Source organism: Stegodyphus dumicola, chromosome 1, assembly GCF_044657685.1.
Source record: "Stegodyphus dumicola isolate Sdum_Otavi_A_Nest chromosome 1, ASM4465768v1".
Lineage (NCBI taxonomy): Eukaryota > Metazoa > Arthropoda > Arachnida > Araneae > Eresidae > Stegodyphus > Stegodyphus dumicola.
Window position 1 is genome coordinate 184,918,386 of NC_140768.1, and position 25,858 is coordinate 184,944,243.

At 31.1% G+C, this 25,858-nt stretch overlaps 1 protein-coding gene across 1 annotated transcript in view; it reads left to right on the top strand.

Moving 5' to 3' along the window:
• The first annotated feature begins 602 nt into the window (after nt 1-602).
• The window catches only part of LOC118182297 (protein RER1-like), a 40,840-nt gene continuing 15,584 nt past the window's right edge, over nt 603-25,858 (top strand). Inside the window, exons 1-5 of the mRNA XM_035351632.2 lie at nt 603-759; nt 1,193-1,311; nt 2,157-2,261; nt 16,233-16,326; nt 23,611-23,689. Coding sequence (XP_035207523.1) covers nt 1,240-1,311; nt 2,157-2,261; nt 16,233-16,326; nt 23,611-23,689 — 350 coding nt within the window. The 5' untranslated portion in view covers nt 603-759; nt 1,193-1,239. The remainder of the gene's footprint in view (nt 760-1,192; nt 1,312-2,156; nt 2,262-16,232; nt 16,327-23,610; nt 23,690-25,858) is intronic.

Here is a 25,858-nt window from a genome sequence, read left to right on the forward strand (position 1 = left end):
TCAACAACATTATCAAATTCGCTCATTTTCCTAACTCATGGAAGCAAGCTATAATAATTGTTTTTGCTAAACCGCAACAAAATCCAACTCTCCCACAGAACTATCGCCCTATCAGTTTACTTAGCCACCTGTCTAAAGTTACTGAGAAAATCCTACTTTGCCATATCCATAAAATTCACCCTTCCATGAATTTTCTCCCAGAAGAACAATTCGGTTTTCGTAATCATCATAGCACTTGCCATCAACTTCTTAGAGTTATCAGCATTATCACTGAAGGCTACAACTGCAAGCTTCCGACCGGTGCTATATTTCGTGGTTTCCTCCATGTGTCACATTATACGAACCAGTTTCCTTAGAATGTCCTCCACAAAGGCATCCGTTTCTTAGGCAGATAGCCCTCGAGGCTTTGCCGTAATCAAATAAACCAAGCCAAACCAAACCATCTTTATCATCTTTATGCTATAAGACTTACAATACAATAAGTTCCTGTTCCTGACAAACTGTCAAAATAAGGTATCAAAATAAGATGCAAACAATAATGCCACACGTACTTTGAGTGTAAATAACGGCTTCAAACGGTGGGAAAGGAATTCCTCTTCTGTTGCTACCTCTATTTCAGATAAAACGTGGAATCATAGGCAGGATGAAAGCAACTAAGTTTTTCTACGGTCTTCTGCGTGTGCAATGTGTTTGATGTGTAGGTGACATATTCTGATTAAATCACATTTTTAATTTCCTGTATGGAACGAAGAAAATATAGTACGTAATATATCTTTCCTTAAGTATAAAAATACCATTTGTTTTATCAGTAGCACTTTTTTAAACCGATAAATAATGTATAAGTTTATATCAGTAAATGATAAATCCAACTCACTGCGTTGAGTTGTTCAATTCCTATATTTGTTTATTGTTTTACCAGTTTAATTAATATATTATAGTTATAAGCTAATTGGTCTTTAAATTAAAAAAAAATTAATCTGTTTTTGGAACAGTGTACTTATTTCTCTTGAAATTTTAACTTTTAAACAACTTTCAGTGGGTGCGGTTGTTGATTTCTTAATGCCGGCTGTATGACACGATCATATATTTAACTCGAGGCAGGAAAGTTAAGATTTGATGCCTTACTTGCGAATTAATGCACAATGAGAGTTTTCTAGTTTCATTAAATAAACTGTGCCTTTTTTGTTTTTAGGCGTTACTATTTTGAACTGAATATTCACACATTTCTTGACTTTCATAATGATGCAAAGCGATGATTCTGTTCGTCCTAGGCCATCAGTGTTTGCTTGCACAACACATAAAATATCGCAGGTATGAATTACAGCAGTGGTATTCAAACTTTATGGCAGTGCGACCCCATAAAAATATAAATGACCTCAAAAAACAATTTCACGACCCCAAATCAGAGCATGGACCCTTAGTGAGATACCATTACTTCAGATTTTTTTAAGGATTTTTTGCTTTGAGAACCCACTATAAATTTTCGAAACAACGAATGGAGTCACGACCATAATTTGAATACCACTGAATTAGATTATTTTCGCTTAATGATGAAAAGATGTTAGTAGTATGTAAGGTATGAAATTACAAATATAAAGTAAGCTGTATTTAAAACATTTTGCTAAATTATAAGTGTAAAATATGCATTATAATTTACCACCTTAGGCAGATATATTATGTAGCATAATGTATTTATTATAAGTCTCTGATTAAATTGTGTAGAAATAAATATTTAGTCAAAGTATTTAAAAGAAATTGAATTTTTTTATGTATTTTATATAAACATGCATTGATAAATGTCTTGTAAATATATTTTGCTGTATACAAATGACTATCAACTTGAAAATTTTACCTCGGACCTTAAGATAATCGTATGATTATTGTAGAATTACAAAATCTGTGTCATTGTTTCTATTTAAAATTGACAACCTATTCTTCATTGAAACTTCACTATCATTATTATGTACTTTTCTTTAAGTTATGCTTTTAAAATGTATTTTTGTGATATTGTAATAACTTATAGTATATCCATATTTCATTCATTATTTCAAATAAAATTTCTCTTCTTTAAATTGTTAAAAATATGGAGTAAAAATTTTTTTTATTGTGTTTTGAATAGATCCACTTTAAACATATTGGCTTATTTTGTATGTTAGGTTTATCAGCATATTTTAGACATTTGGACTCCACACACTATTGCACGCTGGGTAGTTTCAGGAGTTTTGTTGATCACTTTTCTAGCCAGAGTGTTTATTTTACAAGTAAGTATGAAAATGTGCTATTTTGTTAAATCAAATTCCAGTTAACTGTATTTTTCATTCTTTTTAGATGAAGTAAAATTTAAAAAAAATTATTTATATGCTTAAAAATTTTATGATATAACTTTAAAATTAATGCAATGTAATAAATATTTAAAGTTTAAATAAAAATATACATAATGTATGTTCGATTGCAATATTCAGAAAATATATAGTTTAGAAATATTAATCAAAAAATTTATTTGTAGTGTACAGTCCTGCACCTCTTTGCATGTCTATTAGAGCTAGTTTCATTTAATGATTTAATTTGCCAAACATATAATTATGTTTATTTATATTTTAAGTGTTTTTTCAATTTATATTTTAAGTGTTATCTTTGCAGTTGTTGGTAAGAAAAAAAATTTTAATTTTTAGTTGTTGGTAAGGAAATAAATTTTATGTGATTTAGTTATAGGTGTTTAGGGTTAGGTGCAGAGCATCTCTGTGTGTTGTGTTAAAGCAATTTGGGGTTTAGCTGAGTAAATAACTTGCTGACCTGAAACCTACTTTAAGCGAATAAATGGAAAGTATCATGAAAACAGTTTTCTAAAGCAGTGAAAGTATTTGATACAGTACAAAGTCTGAGATCTGGAGTGATCTAAAATTCGGACCTCAAAGCCACCAACAGCATTTTTTTTTTTTTTTTTTTTTTTGTATGCTTTCTGCATGTGCATTTGATTCCGCCTCATAATAAAACATGTGGTGAGTCCTGATTCTTAATTTTACTTCAGCACTAAATAAAATACCTCTTTATTGAAGAAACAATCATTTTAGGATAAATTGGTGTGATCAATAATTTGATTTCGTAGCTGCATATCTGCTTGACATACGTCTCAAACTGAAACATTCTACATAGAAACATCGTTGATTTTAAACCAACTAAGATTTTATATCTCTGATGCCAACCTGCCAAATCATTATAAATTATATTTGGCTTTCTTCACCACATGTTTATCAGCTCATGGCAACTTGTGTAATGTCTCGCTCAACAATGCTTAAACATTCTTTTATATTAGTAATTGAGTAACAAAGAGTTTAACTTTTCTGTTGACATTACGCTTGGCGGTGATTACAGATTTAAATTGAATGCACTGAGAAATGTTGAGGAAATATTTAACAAAAATTTCTTTCAATATGATAAAAATAGATTTTGTTAATGATATTCAAAGGCCAAAAGATCACATTTAGTGCTATTTGAATTAAGAATAACTGATTTGTTATTCACATAAACCCAGAAGCGGTACTAGAGCTCTTATGGCCACTCCAGATGGCAGAATTTAAGGAAGACAAAATTTTTTGAATTTAGAGAAGCACCCAGCAACAAAATTTTTAGAATTTATGGAAAGCACTGGTACCCAAAATTTAGGGGCAACAAAAATTTAGAACTTGGACATGTGCTTGTTAGCAGAATTTAGGACTCACAGAGACTGCACCAGGCAGAAAGATATCTAGCACCGTCCCTTGATAAGCCTTAGGTATATGTGGGAATTTATTTGTTCAGGACTCAACATGACTTAAGCATGTGCAAGAAATAGACGTAAGTATAATAAATAACTAAAATAATTCAGGCTTAACTGTTACAGTGTGCAATAGAAGCAAGACAAAATTTAGCGAAACAACGTGTCTCTCATTGCCACTCTTATGATAGCTGATATTAAAGCTGCTGAACTAATTGCAGATGAATTTATTGAACTGACTAATAGTGAAAAGTTATCTCAACAAATTTACAACAGTGATGAAACTGGTCTTTTCTGGCAGTATGTGCTGTGAAATACATTGGCAAACTTTACAGAAAAGGCTCCAGCTGGTGTCAAAGATTCCAAAGCGAAACAATTTTACATGCAGGAATGCACAAGTATAAACTTTTCATAATCGGAAAAAATGCACGGCCTTGAGTATTTAAAGGAGTAAAGATTTTCCCCGTTATATGTATATCATGAGAGAAAAAAAAAAAAAAAAAAAAACATCATGGATGATACAAGCATTAACCTTTTCTGGCATGCTACCTTTTAAAGTTGGAATTCCGAGGAAAAAAAGTTAGGCAGTCTAATCAGACCTAGAGGAGTGCACAGGTAAAATTTTGTGAAGATAGCACTTATCGTTTTAATTCTGTGAGTGTACCCGAAATGGGCACATTGAATGAATAGAGCTTCAAAAAAAGTGCTGAAACGAGCATTGCTGGGAAGCGTGTAAAAGAGCAAGAGATTTTGCGTACGATTACAAAACACTAGATTCTGAATAACGTAGCAGATTTAGCATTACTCAGGACGCCATGGTGAAACCTGCTACTCTGCACCCCACTAAAAAAGCTCTTTTTGGTTATATGATGAGAAAAAAAAGTAACTTAGGTATATGATATTTACATTATTTACATTTCATATTTACACTTTTGTCTATTTTTTAATGGTGGTACTTTTCGAAGAAAGTGACAACACCTTTAAAAAAGCTCAACCCAATATTGCATGTTTTGCACATGTACCGGGATCCGTATCAGATTCACTATACAATTAAAAATTATAAACTATAAAATAAAATTAAATAAACATCTACAACTAAAAACTATTAAACATAGCGCTAACAAAACTTGTTTGAACGAAAGCGAAAGAAGACTGCTCTAGTGAAAAACGAAACAGCTAACTGATAAAATTACCCCTGACCTTCAGAAAATCACCCCAACAATTTCTTAGATGATAACCAAACGTTCCCTCTCCTCCCCACCCCCAAAAAGAGAAAGAAAAACAGGAAATGAAACACAGATGTGGGCCCACCTTTTTATTGTAATTGATAATTTGTGAAGAACCTCAAGAGATGAAGCGTTCTTCCCACGCAATATCTGTGTGTTGTGAGAAAGACAGTAAAAAGTAATTAGCAATGGGTAATACTTTGAATAAAACTAACGTACATTCTTTCACAATAAATGTCCAGTTTCTGATTAAAAAAAAAAAAAAAAAGACATGGACTTATTTGTACTCCCAATATAATGTTATTATTGCAATTTTCTCCCCCTATGGTTTGATAATTTGAAAGCTCATTTTAAGTAAAAGATCTTTGTTTTATATATTTTTCGTTTCATCGAGAATAATTTTTAAACCTTTCATGTCATTAGCTAAAATTGTTTCACATGTTATCTTGGGATCTGCATTGCAAAATCAATTTCGGTTAATCTTTGAATTATGGTAACTTGCGATTTTTTGGCGAAAATTCGGTGACAAACTCTGCTACAGCAACCATGTTTCTTTTCTTTTTATTTACTCAACACTTTTTCCAACAATCTGCTAGCTGAATTACACTTATGCTAGAAATTTTATGGAACAAAACTGCTTAATCGTGACAAATATTAACTGCAAAATTGGGAAAATGTGCACAATCGCAAACTCCTTGCCGCGTTTTTCAGAATCGCACATACATAGTAACCATGTACACGTCGACTTATTTTTACTTAAAAAAACATCCCAGAATTGCACAAAAATGGCATTGCGCACACTCTTGACTTTATCCATCTACACTGCTTTTTTCTCATAAATTAGAAAAATTTCACGAAAATGCATGAAAATTTTGTGAATCTTTAAATTCGGTAATAAGGACATATATGAAATTACCTGATCGCGAAAAAGTGTATACCCTTTCCAAGGATGAACGTTTCCACGTATAACATAAATAAAATATAAAACTTTTACCTCTAAATTATCTATTATAAACGTCACCAAAGAATTCATAACGCAAACATTAAAAATGGTTACAAATACTTAGTGTCAAATATTTAAATTATTTCCATGCACGTTTACTTCCACTGAAACTTATACCAAATTGCTACAAACATATAATTCACAAAATAACTATCATTTAATTAAAATATAATTAAATTAAAAAACACTACTTAAAATATAAATAAGCACATACATTAAATTAATAAAAATTAGCTTACAATCCTAATTACTTTAAACTAAATCATTGCTAATAACAATTTTCCAATAATATCATATTAATTTATTTACTCCTTACATTTAGAACAATGCATAAAAATAATATCCTCAAATAATTAAAAATACTAACTTACCTAATCTTCTTCAGAATCTTTATTACGTGGCAGATAAACTTTTCTTATTTCCTCCACTAAATAAAAAGCAATCGTATGTGCGCCTGTTTCAGGATCTTTAAAATCATATTTATGGTTCACAGCAAGATGTTGAAAAACCTTCATCCTCCAAACAGACATATGACTTCCAGCAATCAGATATTATTCTACCAGGTAGAATATACTGCTTAATAAAACTTAATGAGCAATCTTTACTTCTATCTCGCACAACCTTAAAAAAACACTTATTACTACCCCTTTCAATCCCACTAAATACCCATTTCGAATTCACTTTAGATAGGGCCATAGGATCCAAAAATTAACCAACACTGTTTCACACAACACAGAATGAAGCTAAATACAAAATTTCCAGATTTTTTCCAGATTTCCCGCCTTTTCCGATTAAAGAACTGTAATTCGTCCAATAATGTCACATGACATATCTCATGATCTCTCATTTCCCTCACACAAAATAATGCGTAATCGGAACTGAGTACTTCTCACATTATTCCCAAAGTCCTAGGTAGTAACCTTTATCGCCCACCAAAATGTCGCCAAACTACCTGTTACCATATTCCAAAGATTAGCCTCAATTTCTTTTAAATCATACCCTCTGTTCTAAAAAAGTAGCAAAAGAAAATAAATATAAAATACAACATTTACTATTATGAAATTAAATTAAAAATATTACTTCTGATTTTTATTCTGAGCGTTCATACAGTTTCTAGATTTTTCAGTAATTTCTCTACTGTATTTTAAACTTGTAGATAGGATCCCATGGCTGCGAAACTTTGTTTTCCTTATACCGGGTTTAAAATAATTGAAGCCATCATCCTTCGTTGCTTCCAGCATAACTTGTTGAAGTTACAGAAACATATTATCCAGTATTTCTTTAGAAATATTATCAGAGTGGTGTCTATGGTGTCTCTTCTGCTAGAATATGTCTTAAGTTTTTCTATAATCTTTGCATTTAAGTCTACAATTTTGTTTTTTCAAAGAATCAATATTAGCATGAATCACCTTGACAATTATTTTCAAAAGCATATTTCTAATTCTTGATATGGACATTGTAGACCCGCTTCGACCGGTAGTGAAAACTGGTTCTTCCAACGTGTCCCATTCACATGGGAACAAGCATTAACTGCCTCGCCGAACTGGAGGTAGAACTTGGTTGAATGTTCCTTACCTCTCGGGAGCAGGGCAAATTTGGAGATTTCCCGTACTGTACTGCGCGGTTCACTTAAGTTTAGTTACTGCTCGCTGGACTGTCAGCGAAACAATCGCGCTGATAGATGTCTGGGGATGTGATAGCATCCCCTCAAAAATTAGATAGAACTGTACAAGATACAGAAATTATAGACAAATACAGACAAGGTTATCTGATGTTATCTGTATTCCAGAAATATCGTTCAAATTAAAACTAAAGTTAAGACAAGTGCATATCGGCTTGAACGTGAAAAGGGACTCGGTACCTTTTGAATGATTTTTTTTAAAAAAAATTTAAGCATTTTCATCTACTTTTTATGAACATTATTAAATGATTTTGTGAGACAAAATAATTTTAAGCTGAAAAAAAGTTTTTGCTAGTAATTTTTTTAATTAAAATTTTTGAAGAAAAATTTTACAATTAAAATGTTTTTCTTCTCCTACAATTTTCAATGTCTCTCCCCAGTTTGTATTTATTAGAGTGTTCTTAATAACTTCAAGGAATTATTTTGCAATTAATGAATTAGTTTCTGAGAAAAAAATACACTTTTATTATCTAAAATCTTTAAAACAATATGATGTCAGTCACATTTTCATTTCAGATAATTTTTCTTTTCAGTATTTTGCAAAACTCATCCTTGTTTCTATAAAGTATATAATTTTAATTAAGCAGTAAAATTAATAAATAATTTAGTCCATACCTGTATATGTTAATTTAAGTAAAAGGATTTATCCAAAAGGTTTCTCGGTTTGCATTTGCAGTTTGAAGAATACAAATTGTCTAAATAGACATTTAATCATTTCAAATCTTTAAAATTTTATTACTGAATTTCAATACACACATATATATATAAATCAAACCTAGTGCTATTTATTCAATTGGTAAATATAAACATAAATTACAAACCTTTTTTAAAACCTGATGTGGCCAAAAAAATTGCAAAAAATCATAAAACGCAAGCAGAATTTTTCTTTACCTGTTTTTGTTTTGTAAAACACGTTCGAAAAAATTTCAATACATTAATTAATTATAATATTGTTGAGTGCGTACAGGTTTGTAATAGATTGATAATAGTTCGTAAATGATTGTCATTGCACTCAGATCTGATGATAGCTTAATTAAATTTATTTTATCAACAGAAACACTTCAAAGTTCTGGAATGTTCTACAGAAATACTTGTACAAGTGTTTAGAATATCACTAAGTATAATCAGTAGTTATGCTTCAATCTAATAAGAACGTTAAACACAACGAAATGCAAAATGCATCTTAAGAGAAAGTTAACTCCGAAATACCTACAATCTCTCTGAACTAACAACTGGTAACAATAACTTATATAGTATAATGTCATAAAAATAATGTGGTATAATGAGATTATTACTTTGAAACTGATGTTTCGAATTTATGCCCAAGAAGAACCAATATTTCCCATTCTGCTTCATTGCATATCTTTCAAAAAAGTAAAAAGATCATCCAACTAATTTCCTTAATCATTTTTTTTAAATGCGAAAATTTTGTTTTATAAGCTGTGAAAATTTCGGAAGTTTGTAAGTATTTTTAGATATAAAATTTTTAAATTAATGGGTGTCAAAAAGTCTAAAAATATGAATGATTTTAAAAAATTATCCCAAAATATTTTTTAAAAAATTACACTAAAACTTTCATTTAATTTTTTTTCCTCCACAGAGTGTTATGGTGCAAACTATAATATTTTGATATTCTCAGTTTATTTGTTAAAATCGTTTCAACTTTTAATTTGAAAAAAATCTAATCCTCTAAAAATCAAAAGCGTGACACCACATCCACAAGCAGTGTATGTACAAAGTTTGAGTTCTACGTCTTATCGTGAAGCAGTTTAAAAATCCATGACCATCTTTTAACCATAGCGACAAGCACCAAGAGTGAACTAAAAAACAGCTTATAAAATAATAATAATAATAATTAAAAGCATATATTTTTTAGGAACCAGTTGCGAAAGTACAGATTACAAAATTAACAACAGTAAACAACGTTAAAAATGTGTAAACAGTATTAGAAATCTGCCAATTCGGAGACGTGATTGTTCACAGAGGCTTAGGTGTAAAGGGAAGGAAGACAGTGGTCTTCTGAACGCGTCCTAAAGACAAAACTCTTTCATGTCTCCTTTTTCTTTTCTTGCTAACGCCAGCTGTGTGAAGGAGCGTTGCATGTGAACGGGGCTTCTGTTGCACATAGATTGTTGTGCAGCAGATGTAATTGCACCTTTCTGCAACTTTGTTTTTCTTTTGATGCTTCAAGAACTGAACAATTTCAACTCGATTTCTGCTTGAAAACTTTTTCTTTTCCAATCTTACTTTCACAGTGAGTTGATATTCAACAGAAATAAAACAATTTTCATCAGCGAATGAAATGAGAAAAGTATTTATAATTCATAATAATTATTAACCTAAAAATTTAAAGATGTGTCAGAACAAGTGACAGAGGTCTGGAAACATTGACTTTGATTGAAGGTTTCGCAATTTTAAAACGTTTTTAAACCTATGGCAATTTTTCGTGGTGTCAGACTATAAACTGAAGTTTTCAAATTGTAAATTTTTATTAGTGGGTTATTATGTAATACAACATATTGCAATAAAAAGAATTATGCTCCATTTTTGTCTTCAAATCTAAATAACAACACTAATTTTATGCATTGTACAGTCGTAAGTTTTTAATCCGGACTCGTTGGGACTTCGGCGATTCCGGATTATAGATCATCAATTTAAATCTGGTAAAATGGCATGCAGAAATTATAAAATTAAAAATATGAAACCGTACTTTATGAAATAAAGAGCAATTATGATCTAAAGGGTATCAAAATTAAAAAAAAAAAAAAAAAAAAAGCTTAATATTTATTTGCTTACTTTATTAAACATTTCTTTCAACGCACGCATGCGTAAAGCATACATTATGCATAGTCAAAATTAGAAAATTGCAACTAGAAAACTATTTGATGTGTATTTGTGATATTTATAATGACGAGGAATTTGATTTAAATCATATCAAAGACGGAGTACATCGAGATGAAATACTACATTTAGTAAGGAATTATAAACCGAATAAAAAACATCTGCCCTGAAGATAAGGATACTGCTGACAGATCAACTTCCAGTTCATTGCCCGCCGCGACATCCCCCCCCCCACAGGACAGTGGGAAATTGATGAACAGATCTCGGAATGGTTAGAGAAACAAAAGATATGCCTTTATCCATTTTTTGCAGCAATTCCACGCTTACTTTTATAAAATTGCTCTAACAGTCTGCAAGGATACTGCTGACAGATCAACTTCCAGTTCATTGCCCGCCGCGACATCCCCCCCCACAGGGCAGTGGGAAATTGATGAACAGATCTCGGAATGGTTAGAGAAACAAAAGATATGCCTTTATCCATTTTTTGCAGCAATTCTACGCTTACTTTTATAAAATTGCTCTAACAGTCTGCAAAAAATAATAAGCCTGATCCAATTCCAAGATTAAGGAACAACGCAATCTGCAACATTAACTGAAATAGATAATTAGATAATTTTAGCTTAGCTTATACTGTCCGTTGTACATTAAACGTGTACGCATGCGCAGAAAGTTTGTAGCTTTGAGGTCTGGATTATGGACATCTGGATTAAAGACTTTTGACTGTGTATTAAAGCTTTATTTGAAGTAATATGCACAATTATGTACATTAAATCTTCCAATTTCATCAGCTACTGGTTTAATTATGTATTTTGTATCCCACAGTAAGAAAGTGAAGTTTAAAAAAAAAATCTATAATTACAGTATCTAGAGGATTGATTTTCTACATCTAATTAACTGTTCAGGAAAGGCTCCGATTAAGAGCTGCATAGGACTGCTAAGTGTACTACAGGTCTCTGAAAAATTTTGAGTTTAATCTTCTGGATATTTATTTACAATACACAAATTTTGTATACATTTCAAGTTTTAACATTCTTCAAAACTGATCTAGGGAGATAAGGTGTACATTTAAAAATTCGTTTCTATTCACAATTTCTTATGTACAGGGTTCGTAGCGGTCCTTACAAGTGCTTATAAGTCCTTATATTTGAAAACAAAATATAAAGGCCCTTATAGGTGCTTACTTTTTCTTTAAAGTCCTTTTTTTTTTTTTTTTTTTTTTGTGCTTATTTTTTGCTTTTAGTCTTTTTTTTTTTTTTTTTTTTAATGAACGCGCTATTTTTCACCGTATCAAAGCCGAAACTAAATAAACAATTTTTCTTCCTAATATGGAATGTCAGATGGTGAGTCATACTCCCGGAAATAGCTTTTCCCCCCTTTCTCTGCATTAACATAACCTTTGGTGTGCACTAAGAGTACAGACAGGTGCCCGTCGTTCTATTGGTCAAAGAATTGCGAAAGCAGTAGAAAATTCTGCTACATTCGGCATTCTTTTTCCTCCCGCCCAAATACTACACACGTTTGAATTTCTGTCAAGATCTTAAAAATTTGCATTGGTCAGTTCATATTCGTGTTTATAATGATCGTTATGCTTATATTATGAGCATATGTATGAACGTTTATAATAACATAATTGCAATAACTGCTGAAGTATAGTAAACTTCCAAAAATGGTTGTGCTTTAACACAGATTAGCTTTCTAAGGAATAATATTCGGAATGGCTTAAATAAAGGGAAAGTAATCGAATAGTCAAAATAATTTTATTTTTTTGGCCAATATATTATACAGTACGAAGGTTGGGAGGTCTCCCCTTTCTCCGCAAAATCTTGAATATTGAAGCTGTTACAGTTCGCTGCAAAAACAAGCAAAGGACTTTTTTTTTTTTTTTTTTTTTTTTTTTTTGGTTACTTTCCAATCTGGATTGAATAGGACTAAAAGTTCTGCGATTTACCAACCCAAGCGAAGAATGATTCTATTCCGGAAATTTAACGCCGTCTGTTGAAAATTAGAATGAAAAACACCCCAGTTATTTAGTTCTTTATTCTCCCAATACCGGCAGCTGTTGATTTCGATTGCGTAATATCACGTAGGGAAGAATTACGGCACACATATTGCGCAATAACGTTCGCGATATTTTGCAGAGATAATTAATTTTTATGTTCTGTCCAAGATTTGTTTATAAGCACTTAAAAGAGTTTTACTGTGCTTGCTAAGCAGAATATTTTTCAGTTCCATTAATTTATTTTTGTATGATGCACATATTGAAATGTCAAAAGCATTTATTAGCGGAAAAATCTAAGGAGCGGCTACAGTCTACCCCCCCCCCATCTCCGCTCCTTCAAGTTACGCTCGACTGTCCGAATATTCGCCAATTCCAAGTATGCGGGTTAGTTAAGCTTTTACCGTTAAAGATGGCTGCATGAAGCAAATTTCTTCAGAAATGTTCCTCTTTTTTACTTAAATTACTTTGCTTGCAATTTCTGTTAAGAGAAAACTGATACACAATGAAAATTTAGAAAATGTTCAGAATTTAGATTTAAATTATTTAAATATCAATATGAGTGGAAAAATAAATTGTATTTATTATCATGTTCCAAACGAATACAATAAATATGCCTTATTATTATTTATTTTCTCTATTTTGAACTGAAATTTCATCATTAAATCTTGTAATATAGTTTAGTTCTTCAAAGTTTTTTTTTTTTTTTTTTTTTTTTCCTCTCATTGTAAACTAGTTCTGTAAATAGAAGTATTATTTAAAATTTAAAAAATAAAAAGTAATTATTTTCCATGGTTCAGGTAATGCTTATTCTCTCTCTTAATAAGTACTTCATTTCTCATATTTTAAATTACAATTCTAATTTTTAAGGTTATGCAGTTGTGTATGATGTAATTAGACAGGTGCTTATTTTTTTTTCTTAAAATGTGCTTGAAAAGTGCTTATAGGTGCTTATTTTTTTAACTAAAATGTGGCTATGAACCCTGTATATAAAAAAATCTTCAAAATATTTCAGTTTCATAAAACATGATTAGTTTCGACTGAAGTTAGACCAACATTCTGAATACTCTGGTGTTGACACCACTATCCCTGTAATATCCTATAAATTAAGTAATTTACTATTCTGATAATGAGTGTAAAAAGTTGAATATTGAAGTATTTTCAAGTTTGCATTATTCTTAATAATTTGTGAATGTATAATAAATTTTTATTATGTAGTATCATCTCCACCCTGTCTTTATTCACTATTTTATGGGGAAATATCTGGTTATAGCAAAAAATTTCCACCAAAAAAACATTTTTAATAAAGTTAGAAAAAAAAACATGAAAGCAGATGAGTGAGGGTAGTACCAACCACCCAAATCTCTGATTTTCTGCCAATGTTTTAGTAGTTTTTCAAAGCTACCCGGAAACTTGGTGGTCGCAAGTCCAAAAACATATCAACCTCATTTCGGACATCCTGTGCAGAATGGAAGATAGCACCAGCAAGATGTAGCTGCAGGTGTGAAGAAAAGGTAGAAGTCCGAAGGAGTGATGTCAAGGCTATATTGTGGGTGTGGCAAAAGATATTCAAGCCCGTACAGGGTCCAGCTGGTGAATGCAGACACGTGTGGTCTTGCATTATTTTGATGGAATATAACCTTTTTGCGACGGATCTCGGTTCGAAATTTTTCCTTGATAGCAGCATTAACACGGACTAGCAACTTGCTGTAAACCTTAACTCTCAAGGGTTTTACCTTTTTCTAGATACTCTTTGTGGATAATGCCATGGAAAACCCACCAGATACAAAGCATGATCTTTTTTGTTAGTCAAATTGCATTCTGCGATGCTGCCAACGAGCTCACTGGGTGCAGACCAACCCCCCTTTTCATCCTGTATTGTAGAAGTAAATCTACTTTTCATCACAAGTGACGATCCAGTCCAGAATTTTGCCCTTGCATTGATATTCAATCTGATTGGTGCTGCCCTCAAACATGTCTGGTCTTATTTGCTCGAGTCGGCTCATGGGGCACCCAGCTATTGAACCTGTACGACAAGTCTATGTGATGCATATCATGACTAATGTACATGGCACTTACATCTAATTCCTTAGGAAGCTTTCAAGTAGTTGCATACTGATCTTTCATAAGTTTTCTCAGACAGCAGTAGGCTGGCTAGAGCGCTCTGCTTCTTGAATGCCACAGTTAATATTTTTTTAGCATTTGGTACCAAACCTTCATACTGTCATGTGATAAAACATTAGTACCTTAAGCTGTACGTGATTTGGTGACATTCTGTAACTGACTTTTTCCAACATAACCAGAAGTAAATGAAATGATCTGGTAGCTTGATAGTTCCATTTCAGAGACCTTGTACTTTATGGTAATGATACTTTTTTACAAATTTCACGACACAGTACTGTAAAGCAAGTCTCTCTTTCAAATACCAGAAAAATTATTTTACGAAATATGAGGCTGTACTCTTATAAGCACCCTAAGATCACCAAATGTGGTGATATGTGTTCTGCGCTGGTTTTTGGCGTGATTGCGTATGGTAACCCTTTTGACGTTGAATACTCCTTTGCTGGATTGATTTAATTGCTCGTTGGTTCGTGTCATGCAGGTTTTGAAATGCCCAATGTTGCAATGAGATACGTGGTTGCAAGAGGGACTGAGAGATCATTTTTAGTGGCTGTGCATGATAGAAGTAAAGAAATGCTGATGCAGTGTATTAAGGAGTGGATTGAGGTTTGTACAACTATTTTTTTGGATGGCTGGAAATCTTACAAGGATTTAGGAAAAGAAGGTTTTGAACATTTATTTGTGAACCATAGTATGAATTTTCTGGATAGTGTGTCTGGCTATCATATAAATACAATAGTGATTATGTGGCGGCATGAATTTGGTATTTCTGCTGTTCGAAAAAGCATTCATTCATGGTAAGTGCATTTTATATTATTCTTGTTCTTATTTTGTAGAATGTTACGTTCAGTATTTTTAGTATGAATTTCTGTCAATGTAGTTTTTTTAATTGTTTGAAATTTATTTTAGTTTATTTTGTTGATTAGTGCGCAGTGCCTAGATTGTACAATTCGTAGATGTTTTTAAAGTTGAAACAGACAGCTGTGTACATGGTATTCTTTGAAATTTATTGTTGTTATGTTAATTTATTAAAGCGAGGTGTTCGTAGATTCTTTCACTGCTTAGATTGTACAATTCGTAGATGCTTTTTTAAGTTAAAACATATAACTGTGTACATGGATTCTTGTCAAATATTTTTGGTTAGAAACTTTATGTTTTTGCTATCTAAATTTTTTGTTTTTGTTTCGGATTTTTAGCTTAAATTGCGTGTTCAAAACATTGTTTTTGCATTTACGAAAACCGCATTTTTGGAGACATTTTAGGCTTAAAGTTCGAAATGTAGAAAAAAAATTTAGATAGTAATATGGCACAGTGGAGTTTCTTGCCAAAAATGTTTGTTGACTTAAGGGCGCATATAAAAATAGTTCCAAATATGATTAAGCACGCCCACATGAAATGTGTGCTCAGATGATAATTGCGGTGGTGGAAAACTTTTATTAAAACCCAATTTATATTCATTTAGTTACTTTGTGTAAATGTTTTTTCCAGTTGTGCAAAATGATGAAACATATTTTATGGAAGTTTTATGAAAATTATGATTATGTGACAAAAATTTTAGTGGTCTGATAATTTAATTACTTGTTAATGCATATTCTATTTATTATTATTAGGGTTGGTACATTATAACATATGCTTTAGGAATTTATCAACTCAATCTTTTCCTTGCTTTTCTTACTCCTAAAATTGATCCAGCTATGGGTGAAGGTAAGCATGTTTCGTGATCTTATGAAATTTCTAAAAATTAAACTCGTTAATTGAAAGAGTAGTTACATATATTCTCTGAAAAAAATTTTACTGAAAAATTTATATTTGTTGAAATTATAATCAATTGAAAAATATGTTTTTTTAGCATGTCCATTCTTTTAGTTTGTCCTTGATGATTCTTGATTAATTATCAGCTGAATTCAGTTGCATTTAAATTTTTGCTTTTTTTTTTTTTTTTTTTTTTTTCCATGAATTATAGTGAATAATAAATATATTTTTTTTTGTTGTAATTCATATAACTATTGGAATCAATTGCTTATTTTACCTGAAATTTGAAAAAAAAAAAAAAAAAAAAAATTCTCCCATTATGTTACCAACTGCAAACAGCTTTTTACTCATGCTATAATTACGTGATTATAAGACTCCCTTCTCCCTTTTTTTTTCTTCTGCTAAATTTTTGTTTTAAATTTACTAGGGTCTCGTAATCTAATATTTTAATAAGTGAAATTACAGAAGGAAAGAAAGGAGTTTAATTATCATCCTTTATGAAATAATTATACGTTTTAAATATTAAACCTCACAAGTAATTACAATATATATGAACTGCATAGCTATTTCTATTTATTTCCGTGTCTAGTTAAGCAGTTTCAGTTTAGGTATGCATTCATTGGGCTGGTTAATGATATGCATGAAAACAAATATATAACATTAATTTTTTCTACTTTTTTCTTTCTATACTAAACTAAAATATTGTGTTTAACTAGGTAGCTTATTAAGACACAATAACACGCCGAATAAATACTAATTCAGAAGTCAAACAGCAAAAATCAGCGTTAATTTACAAAATTTTCACAGGACTAGTTTCGATGGTTTTACCGAACCATCATCTTCAGCTGCAAAACCGCAAATGAACAAGATAGGAAATAATGTTTAGATAAGATGATAAAGCCTGGACAAGAATAAGCAAGTGGCGCCATCTGTTGGCAAAACCAGAACTAAAACATAATTTCTCTAAAAGCCGAAGGCAAATTTGGATTGGAATTAGGATCGTTAACTAGAACAGAAAGATTTTTATGAATGTGAAATGCCTCTAGAAAATCCAGTTCTCCAATGGAAGATGTTTTTTGAATAATTTTGGCAGCAGAAAAATTGAAAGTGTGATTTTCGGACCAACAATGTTGAGCAACAGAAGACTTCTGTGTTTCCTTTTTTCTAACATATGCCTCATGTTCTTTGACGCGAAATTTTAAGGCTCTCTTAGTTTGGCCAATGTAAATTAAACCGCACTGGCAAGGAATCCTATAAATACCCCAGGAATTCATATCCGGAATGGGGTCCTTGAGTATAGAAGTTGGAATTTTATTGATGGGAGAGTAAACAACCCGAAAGTTAAATTTCTGCAAAATATGTGCAACTTTATAGCTAATTGATGGAAAGAAGGGAATGACAACAGAATTTTTATAATCTCCTAAAATAAGAGTGTGGCTTTTAGTGTGTTGAGATGAGAATTTTTTAACTGCTTGATTAATAATGTTGGCTGAAAAGCCCCTGTCAATAGCTATTGCTTTTAAATAATTTAGTTCTTCATCAAGGGCTAGTTTGGAGGAGCAATGGAGGAACCATGCCGGGAAGTTTAAAGTTTCAAACAATTTTGATTCATAATAATGCATGTAGATATCAGCCAGGATGAGACTGAGGGGTCTTCCCATGGCTAATCCCTCAGTTTGCTTGTAATATTTATTTTGGAAAACAAAATGTGTTTGATTCAAACAGAGTTGAGTGAGAGAAATTAGCTCATCAATTTCGATGCAAGAGAAATGAAATTCGCAAAGTCTGGTTTCTAGACATCTTAATGCACCCTCCACTGGGACATTGGTGAATAATGATTTTACATCAAAAGAAACCATGAGTAAATTACGAGGAGAAATGTTTTTAACCTTTTTTACAAACTCTATTGAATTTTTTATGGTGTAAATGTTATTGTCTAATAGATTGGAAAATCTAGAAACTAAATATTTAGCTAATGGATATGAGGCAGTACCTAAATTTGATACAATAGGGCGGAAAGGAATACCACTTTTATGAATTTTGGGAAGAGCATATAATCTAATACATCAAGCCAATAGTTAATATTTCTAATGTTAGTCTTTCAGAAGAACAAGAGAGAATTCTAAAATATAATTTTAACTTCTCACAAACCTGTAAACCCTCGATTCCAAAGATTTTGGCTCCTATCAAAAAAGCTTTCAAGTTCAGTAAAGTTTCAGATTCACAGAAAGAAATGATTAGGCATCTTATCGCTCATAATGTGAAATTCAATAATAAACCTTTGAAACCAAATCTAACTGTGAGAGAAAGAGCTACAATGCGCGAGATTCATTCTAACCCGGATATTGTCATTTCAAAGGCCGACAAAGGTGGCCAGATAGTCGTCATGGATAAGAACACTTACATCGATGGTGTCACTAAACTCTTAAACGAAGGACCATATAATCCGATCCCTAAAGATCCTTCACCTTCAGACTTATCCAAAATAAAAACTGCGATCAAATCTTTGCAAATCATTTCAAGCAACTTAAAACATTCGCTTATCCCATCTGTTGCGAATTGTGCCAGATTATATGCTCTTCCCAAAATTCATAAAAGTGGTATTCCTTTCCGCCCTATTGTATCAAATTTAGGTACTGCCTCGTATCCATTAGCTAAATATTTAGTTTCTAGATTTTCCAATCTATTAGACAATAACATTTACACCATAAAAAATTCAATAGAGTTTGTAAAAAAGGTTAAAAACATTTCTCCTCGTAATTTACTCATGGTTTCTTTTGATGTAAAATCATTATTCACCAATGTCCCAGTGGAGGGTGCATTAAGATGTCTAGAAACCAGACTTCGCGAATTTCATTTCTCTTGCATCGAAATTGATGAGCTAATTTCTCTCACTCAACTCTGTTTGAAACAAACACATTTTGTTTTCCAAAATAAATATTACAAGCAAATTGAGGGATTAGCCATGGGAAGCCCCCTCAGTCCCATCCTGGCTGATATCTACATGCATTATTATGAATCAAAATTGTTTGAAACTTCCCGGCATGGTTCCGCTACGTAGACGATACTTTTACCCTGTTTGAAGGTAATAAAGATGATTTAAATAGAGTTCTTTCAACAATGAATTCTATTGATCCTGCTATTCAGTTCACTTTTGAACTTGAGACTTGCAATTCTCTTCCGTTTCTCGACATTCTGGTCACACGTAACACATCCAACTTCAGTACTACAGTTTACCGTAAACCTTCATCGGTTTGCCTTCCACCACACTTTAAATCATGTCATCCGACTAAACAAAAGTTAGCTTCATTTTATTCCTATGTTTTCCATGCTCTTCAAGTTTGCTCCTCCAAACTAGCCCTTGATGAAAAACTAAATTATTTAAAAGCAATAGCTATTGACAGGGGCTTTTCACCCAACATTATTAATCAAGCAGTTAAAAAATTCTCATCTCAACACATTAAAAGCCACACTCTTATTTTAGGAGATTATAAAAGTTCTGTTGTCATTCCCTTCTTTCCATCAATTAGCTATAAAGTTGCACATATTTTGCAGAAATTTAACTTTCGGGTTGTTTACTCTCCCATCAATAAAATTCCAACTTCTATACTCAAGGACCCCATTCCGGATATGAATTCCCGGGGTATTTATAGGATTCCTTGCCAGTGCGGTTTAATTTACATTGGCCAAACTAAGAGAGCCTTAAAATTTCGCGTCAAAGAACATGAGGCATATGTTAGAAAAAAGGAAACACAGAAGTCTTCTGTTGCTCAACATTGTTGGTCCGAAAATCACACTTTCAATTTTTCTGCTGCCAAAATTATTCAAAAAACATCTTCCATTGGAGAACTGGATTTTCTAGAGGCATTTCACATTCATAAAAATCTTTCTGTTCTAGTTAACGATCCTAATTCCAATCCAAATTTGCCTTCGGCTTTTAGAGAAATTATGTTTTAGTTCTGGTTTCGCCAACAGATGGCGCCACTTGCTTATTCTTGTCCAGGCTTTCTTATCTTATCTAAACATTATTTCCTATCTTGTTCATTTGCGGTTTTGCAGCTGAAGATGATGGTTCGGTAAAACCATCGAAACTAGTCCTGTGAAAATTTTGTAAATTAACGCTGATTTTTGTTGTTTGACTTCTGAATTAGGTAGCTTATCTTTCAATCTACTCGGAAACAAACGTATTCTTATCAGATCTTTGCTTTCATTCTAACCACCTGCATTTTAATTTTTTAAAGAATTTATTATAAATTGTAAGGGTGGTCTTGTATTTGAATCGGTTTTCTTTTTAAGTTAATGGAAGTGGAACTCGTCAAAACTACCCATTATCTGATCGTATATTTTTATAGATTTGGGGAGGTGGAGCATCATAATCTTTTCAAATATGTATGATTTAAATTTACTACAATTATAGGTATAATTTAAAATTGTAAGTCTTGATATTTGTATGTATATTGGATAAAATTATGATAAGCAAATTATAAATGTTTCCCGTTTGCCCTTGAAATTGATAGTCTTGAAAAAATTCTATCCCAAACACAAGTGTTGTTACTTATTTTATTTTTTGAGGGGATGTTTCTTTTTTGCCTTAAATAAAATTATATTTACTTTTTAAAGTAAAGTCTGCTATATTATTTTGCTTGCTTTCTGTTACTAAAGTCTTCATTGATGTTAAAGGAGTCTTAGTTCATTCCCCCAGTTGCTGTTAAATAGACAGTAGTGAGATTTTGTAAAAACAAGGTACTCAGTTGTAGGTCTTAAAAAAACACTGTTATAATGACATCTGCAGCAATCATGTGTATTAGTAAACTTGTTCTGTAGATTGTTAGACTGTATGTTACTGTGAAATGCAAAAGCTGGAAAGGATTAATTTTCACATTTCTGTTTCATCTTAGTAACGGAAATAAAATTGATATATTCCTGTGTCAGTGAGGAAATTTTCTGGATTGATATCATCATGATCCTAATTTTGTTGACTTTATGTTTTTCATTCAAATATTTCATATAAGTAAGGAAGGCATAGCAAGAACATAAAGCTGGTGAAACCTCGATGATTTCTTCAAAAGTTCTTTTCTAATGTAAAAATCATTTTGTCTTCACTTAAATTTTGTAAGATAAATGTCATCTTTTAATTCTTCAGTTATAAACATTTTGTTTTCGTCTTGATGATCCAAGACTAACTCCCTATAATATTGCATCTTGTGTGAAAAATTGTGCCCCCCAAAAGAAATACCACCCATCTAGTTATTGCACTGCATTCAGAAATAGTTTAAAGGCTGTGATGATTTTTTAATGAAATTTAATTTCTTACTCATCATAATGCTACACATATTGTAGACAGGGGAAGTTTGCAGGAAATTGAGTAGGTTGAAATATTTTGGATAATTATCTCTTACTTGACATTTATTGAATTGCTGTTTTACTTTCAGGAGAAAAAGATATGCCATATAGGATTTGGTAGTGTGGAAAAGTTGACTGTGGAATACCAAGCCATCAGTCAGATTAACTGCAATCAGTAGCAAATGGGGAGGGTGCAAATCATTTTAATAATAATAAAAAAATAGTGAAAACAATCTGTGTCTTAAAATAAGAGACACCCAAAAATTTAAGCAAAATAAGTCCCTTTCATCATAAATTTGCCACTGCTAGGAATGGAATCAGAAATATTTGTTAGCAGAAAAGATTTCTTCATAGTGTAAAAAAATTAGAGAGTGTCCAAGCTTTACTTGAAAGTGCAGTGTTGAATTTTGTCAGAGGACACAAGAGCAAAAGTGTAATCACTTGAAATGATTCAGATGAAAAATCAAGCAAAGATTAGCATAGTGCAATAATTTAGATTGAGACAAAATAATTGGTAAACCGAAAAGGTCTTAATTATAAGGGGATGAGAATCCTTACCTAGTAGCTGCAGGATTGCATAGGAAAAAGATCTGAACCAAATTGTGACTGGCCCTCAAAATCTCAGTGGACATGGATCCCCTACTTCATAAATCTTTTGCTGGTTGCAACCAGTCCAATGTTCAGAGTATACTTTATTAAGAAAATGTTGTGTTCTACATAAACATTTTAATGGTATAATTGGATTTTATAAAGAGAAATTTGGGAAAATTTTTTTTTTTTTTTTTTTTTTTTTTTTTTCCTTTCTTGTTTGATGTAATTCAAATTGTTGCATGCTGAATAAATTTTGAACTGTTTCAATCAAGGCAACCATTTTCAATAACTCTGTATTTTATTTATTATGTAAATGTTAAAAACAAATTAAGTAATTAAATAAAAAGAACATCTAAAAACAAAATATTATATCTTCTAAAAATATTTACATCTGAAAATTTAAACAAATTGGATTATTTCATTGTATTTTAAAGTAACTATTATAGGGAGTTAGTAAGTATGGTATTCTTCTGTTATCAGGAACAGATTCAGAAATTTATGTATGTATTCATATATGCATGTGTATATAAGTACATGTGTAGTGCATGTATAAACACACATACATACATAAACATGTGCCTACATATATACATTTCTGAATCTAGTCCCGATAACAGAAGAGTATCATAAATATTTTAGAGCATAAACAAAATATTATATGTAAAAAACAATTCTTTTATGTAATTATTTTATGAATTTTAATTATAATCTATAAAATATTTACATCTGAAAATTTAAATGCATTGGATTGTTTCATTGTATTTAAATGTAAGATAATAAAATATATAAAAAAGTGACTTAAGAATATCTATAGGTTATATCAGTTGAATTAAAAACTGTACTTTATCCCCAGAGTGGAAGTACCACCTTTATCTAAATGATCATGAGATTTTTTGTGACTTGGTGAATATTAGCTTATAATTTACTATATTTTCCTTTCTTACCTTTTGTACTGATGTGAATATCATTTTAGTGAATGGACGTTTATGAAAACAGGGATTTAATTAAATAATTATACAAATTTAGCTAATACTGTATAAATGCAGTTCTTTGTGAACAGATTCATAATGCTGTGCCATTCAGAGAATTAAACTAGGATACTTTCAAACCTTTTCAAGTGATTAACTAAGTTGCACTGTTTTGTTTAGAGTTGATTTCATCATCTTAGTCGATACTTTCTTATAGCTATAGCTAATTTCATAAAAATATGTGGTAATGAAAATATTTATATATTTTTAAGAAGACAATGTAATAGCTGTTTTAATATATTATTCAGTTATATCTAATGAGTATGTATTTCAGATGATGGGCCTAGTTTACCAACCAAAATGACTGAAGAATTCAGACCATTTATTAGACGGTTACCAGAATTTAAATTCTGGTGAGTATATTGCATTTTTAAGTAAAAGTATGTATATTTGTAAAATGTAAGATATTTTTTTTTTCACTTTATCTTCTTTAGTTTAGCTAGCTATATGAAATGCTGCGTCAAACTTTCAAATTTTTATAAAGCAGAGATTTTTTATTTGGAATTTTCAGTTTATGTATTTGTTAGTATCGTATAAATTGTTGTAAATTAGTTGTGGTAATTTGCTTTATGCACAAATTTAAAATTCATAGTATTGAAAAATATGCTCAAGTATTAGACATTATTGCACATTTTTTTTAGGTTGGTTTCTCTGGGTCAAATTTTGAAATTCTTTTTTACCACCTTCTACCACCTCAATTTTCTTCTAATGCTTCATATTTGATTTTATTTACATACTTGTAGTGACTGCAATATTCTACAGAATGTTTTAAAAAAATAATATAGGTCTCTCCCTTTTGGGGGGGGGGAATGGATGTATATGTGTTGAATTTTTGTCTCATATTCTTGATTAACAATCGAGCTAATCACTGCATAATTTCAATTTGTAAACATTCAGATAGATTGAAAAATAAACTTATTGATTATTTAATTGATTTATTGAATTTAGGCTGTGTTTCAAAATCTTTCAATTTTTGGTTATTGGGCTGTGACTAACAGTGATGACTTTTTAATTAAGATGACTTAAAAATCCATAAATTCGTCACTATTAGTATTAGCAAGCCCATGATTATAAGTGGTGATAATATAAAATTCCTAAATCAAATAAAAATTTAAATAAATGTTTATTTACTTTTTTAGACAAATTTTAAAAATATATATATTTAATTGTCATAATATTCTTAGTAATACTTGATATGCTACTTATAGAATTCATAATTTTGATTTAAAATCAGCAGAGTGTTTTATTTCTGTATGATAAAATTGTATGTATGCCATATTTCACTATTTATTACATTTGACTAAAATTGTGTTATTTCTAAAGTTTTTAATACTTATTTGGTAGCTAATACAATTCATAATTTTGATTTAAAATCAACATTGTTAGCAATCTCACTGTTCTAATAGTGTATGACCAAAAGTGTTGATAGCTGAAAAAATTACATTTTAGGTTTTTGTGAATTTAATAATTAAAATCATGTGGTTTAAAAAGTTTTTAATATTTTTTATTTAACTTAAAAATTAAGTATTAATGAGATAGGTTTTTAAAAAAAAATTAAACTTTAAAGAAATTTTAAGAGGAGAGACAGTGAGAGGGGGTGCAATGAATAATAAAAGTTTTTAAAAAATTGTATTTTACTGAAAAGTAGTGTAGTTCTTATTGGCTTATCTACTTTTCAGGTTTGTTTTTAAGTTGCTCTCTATCTGGTAGATAATATCAGTAGGCAGTTTTATGATCTTGTGTGATAACAGATTTATTTTTGTGGATGTGAAAATATGTTGAGTACTTCATGATGTCCTTAAGAAGGCAACTACAGATTTTGTATTAGTAATTCAGTAGCTGCTGATCTCTATTACTGGAATTTGAATAGACTAAGGTTGGTAGTATATTTGTCCCCCCCCCCCTTCTTTTTTTTAAATTGAACCAGAAATCATTGATCACATGAAGATCCCATGGCAACAGGAAAGAATTTTAAATCAATAATTTTCTTCTTCTTCATGGGGAAAAAAAGGGGGGATCCTGCAGATGCCTTTTTAGCAGAAATTATGTACAAAATTGTTATTAGTTGAAGTTTCTTTAGGCTACATGTCTTTCAAAGATAAATTTAGTCATTGTTTGTTTAATTGTAATCCCCCACCTTGTATGTGACAGTTTAAAAGTTTGAAAATTAAAATTTTTAGAGATAATTATCTAAGTTTTTAATTAACAATTAGACTTACTTAAAAATGCACTTCTGTCATGCCATTATTTTATATTGATATTGATGATTCCTTTATTGTGCCATTTATTATTGTATCAGTTTCGAAATTATTTTGCAGTAAATGTTATTGCTGTCTTTAAAAGGTTAAGTACGAGGGCCATCCAGGAAGTAGATTACGTTTCCGTCTGTGTCCGCTAGGGGCGGGGCTAGCGCGGCCATCTTGGGGTCAGAGCGTTGCGCAGCTCAGTCTGCATCTAGCCGTGCTAGTGAGAGGTTCGTGCTGTGCTCCGTTCAGATACTGTGACGGTTTGAAATGTCTGCG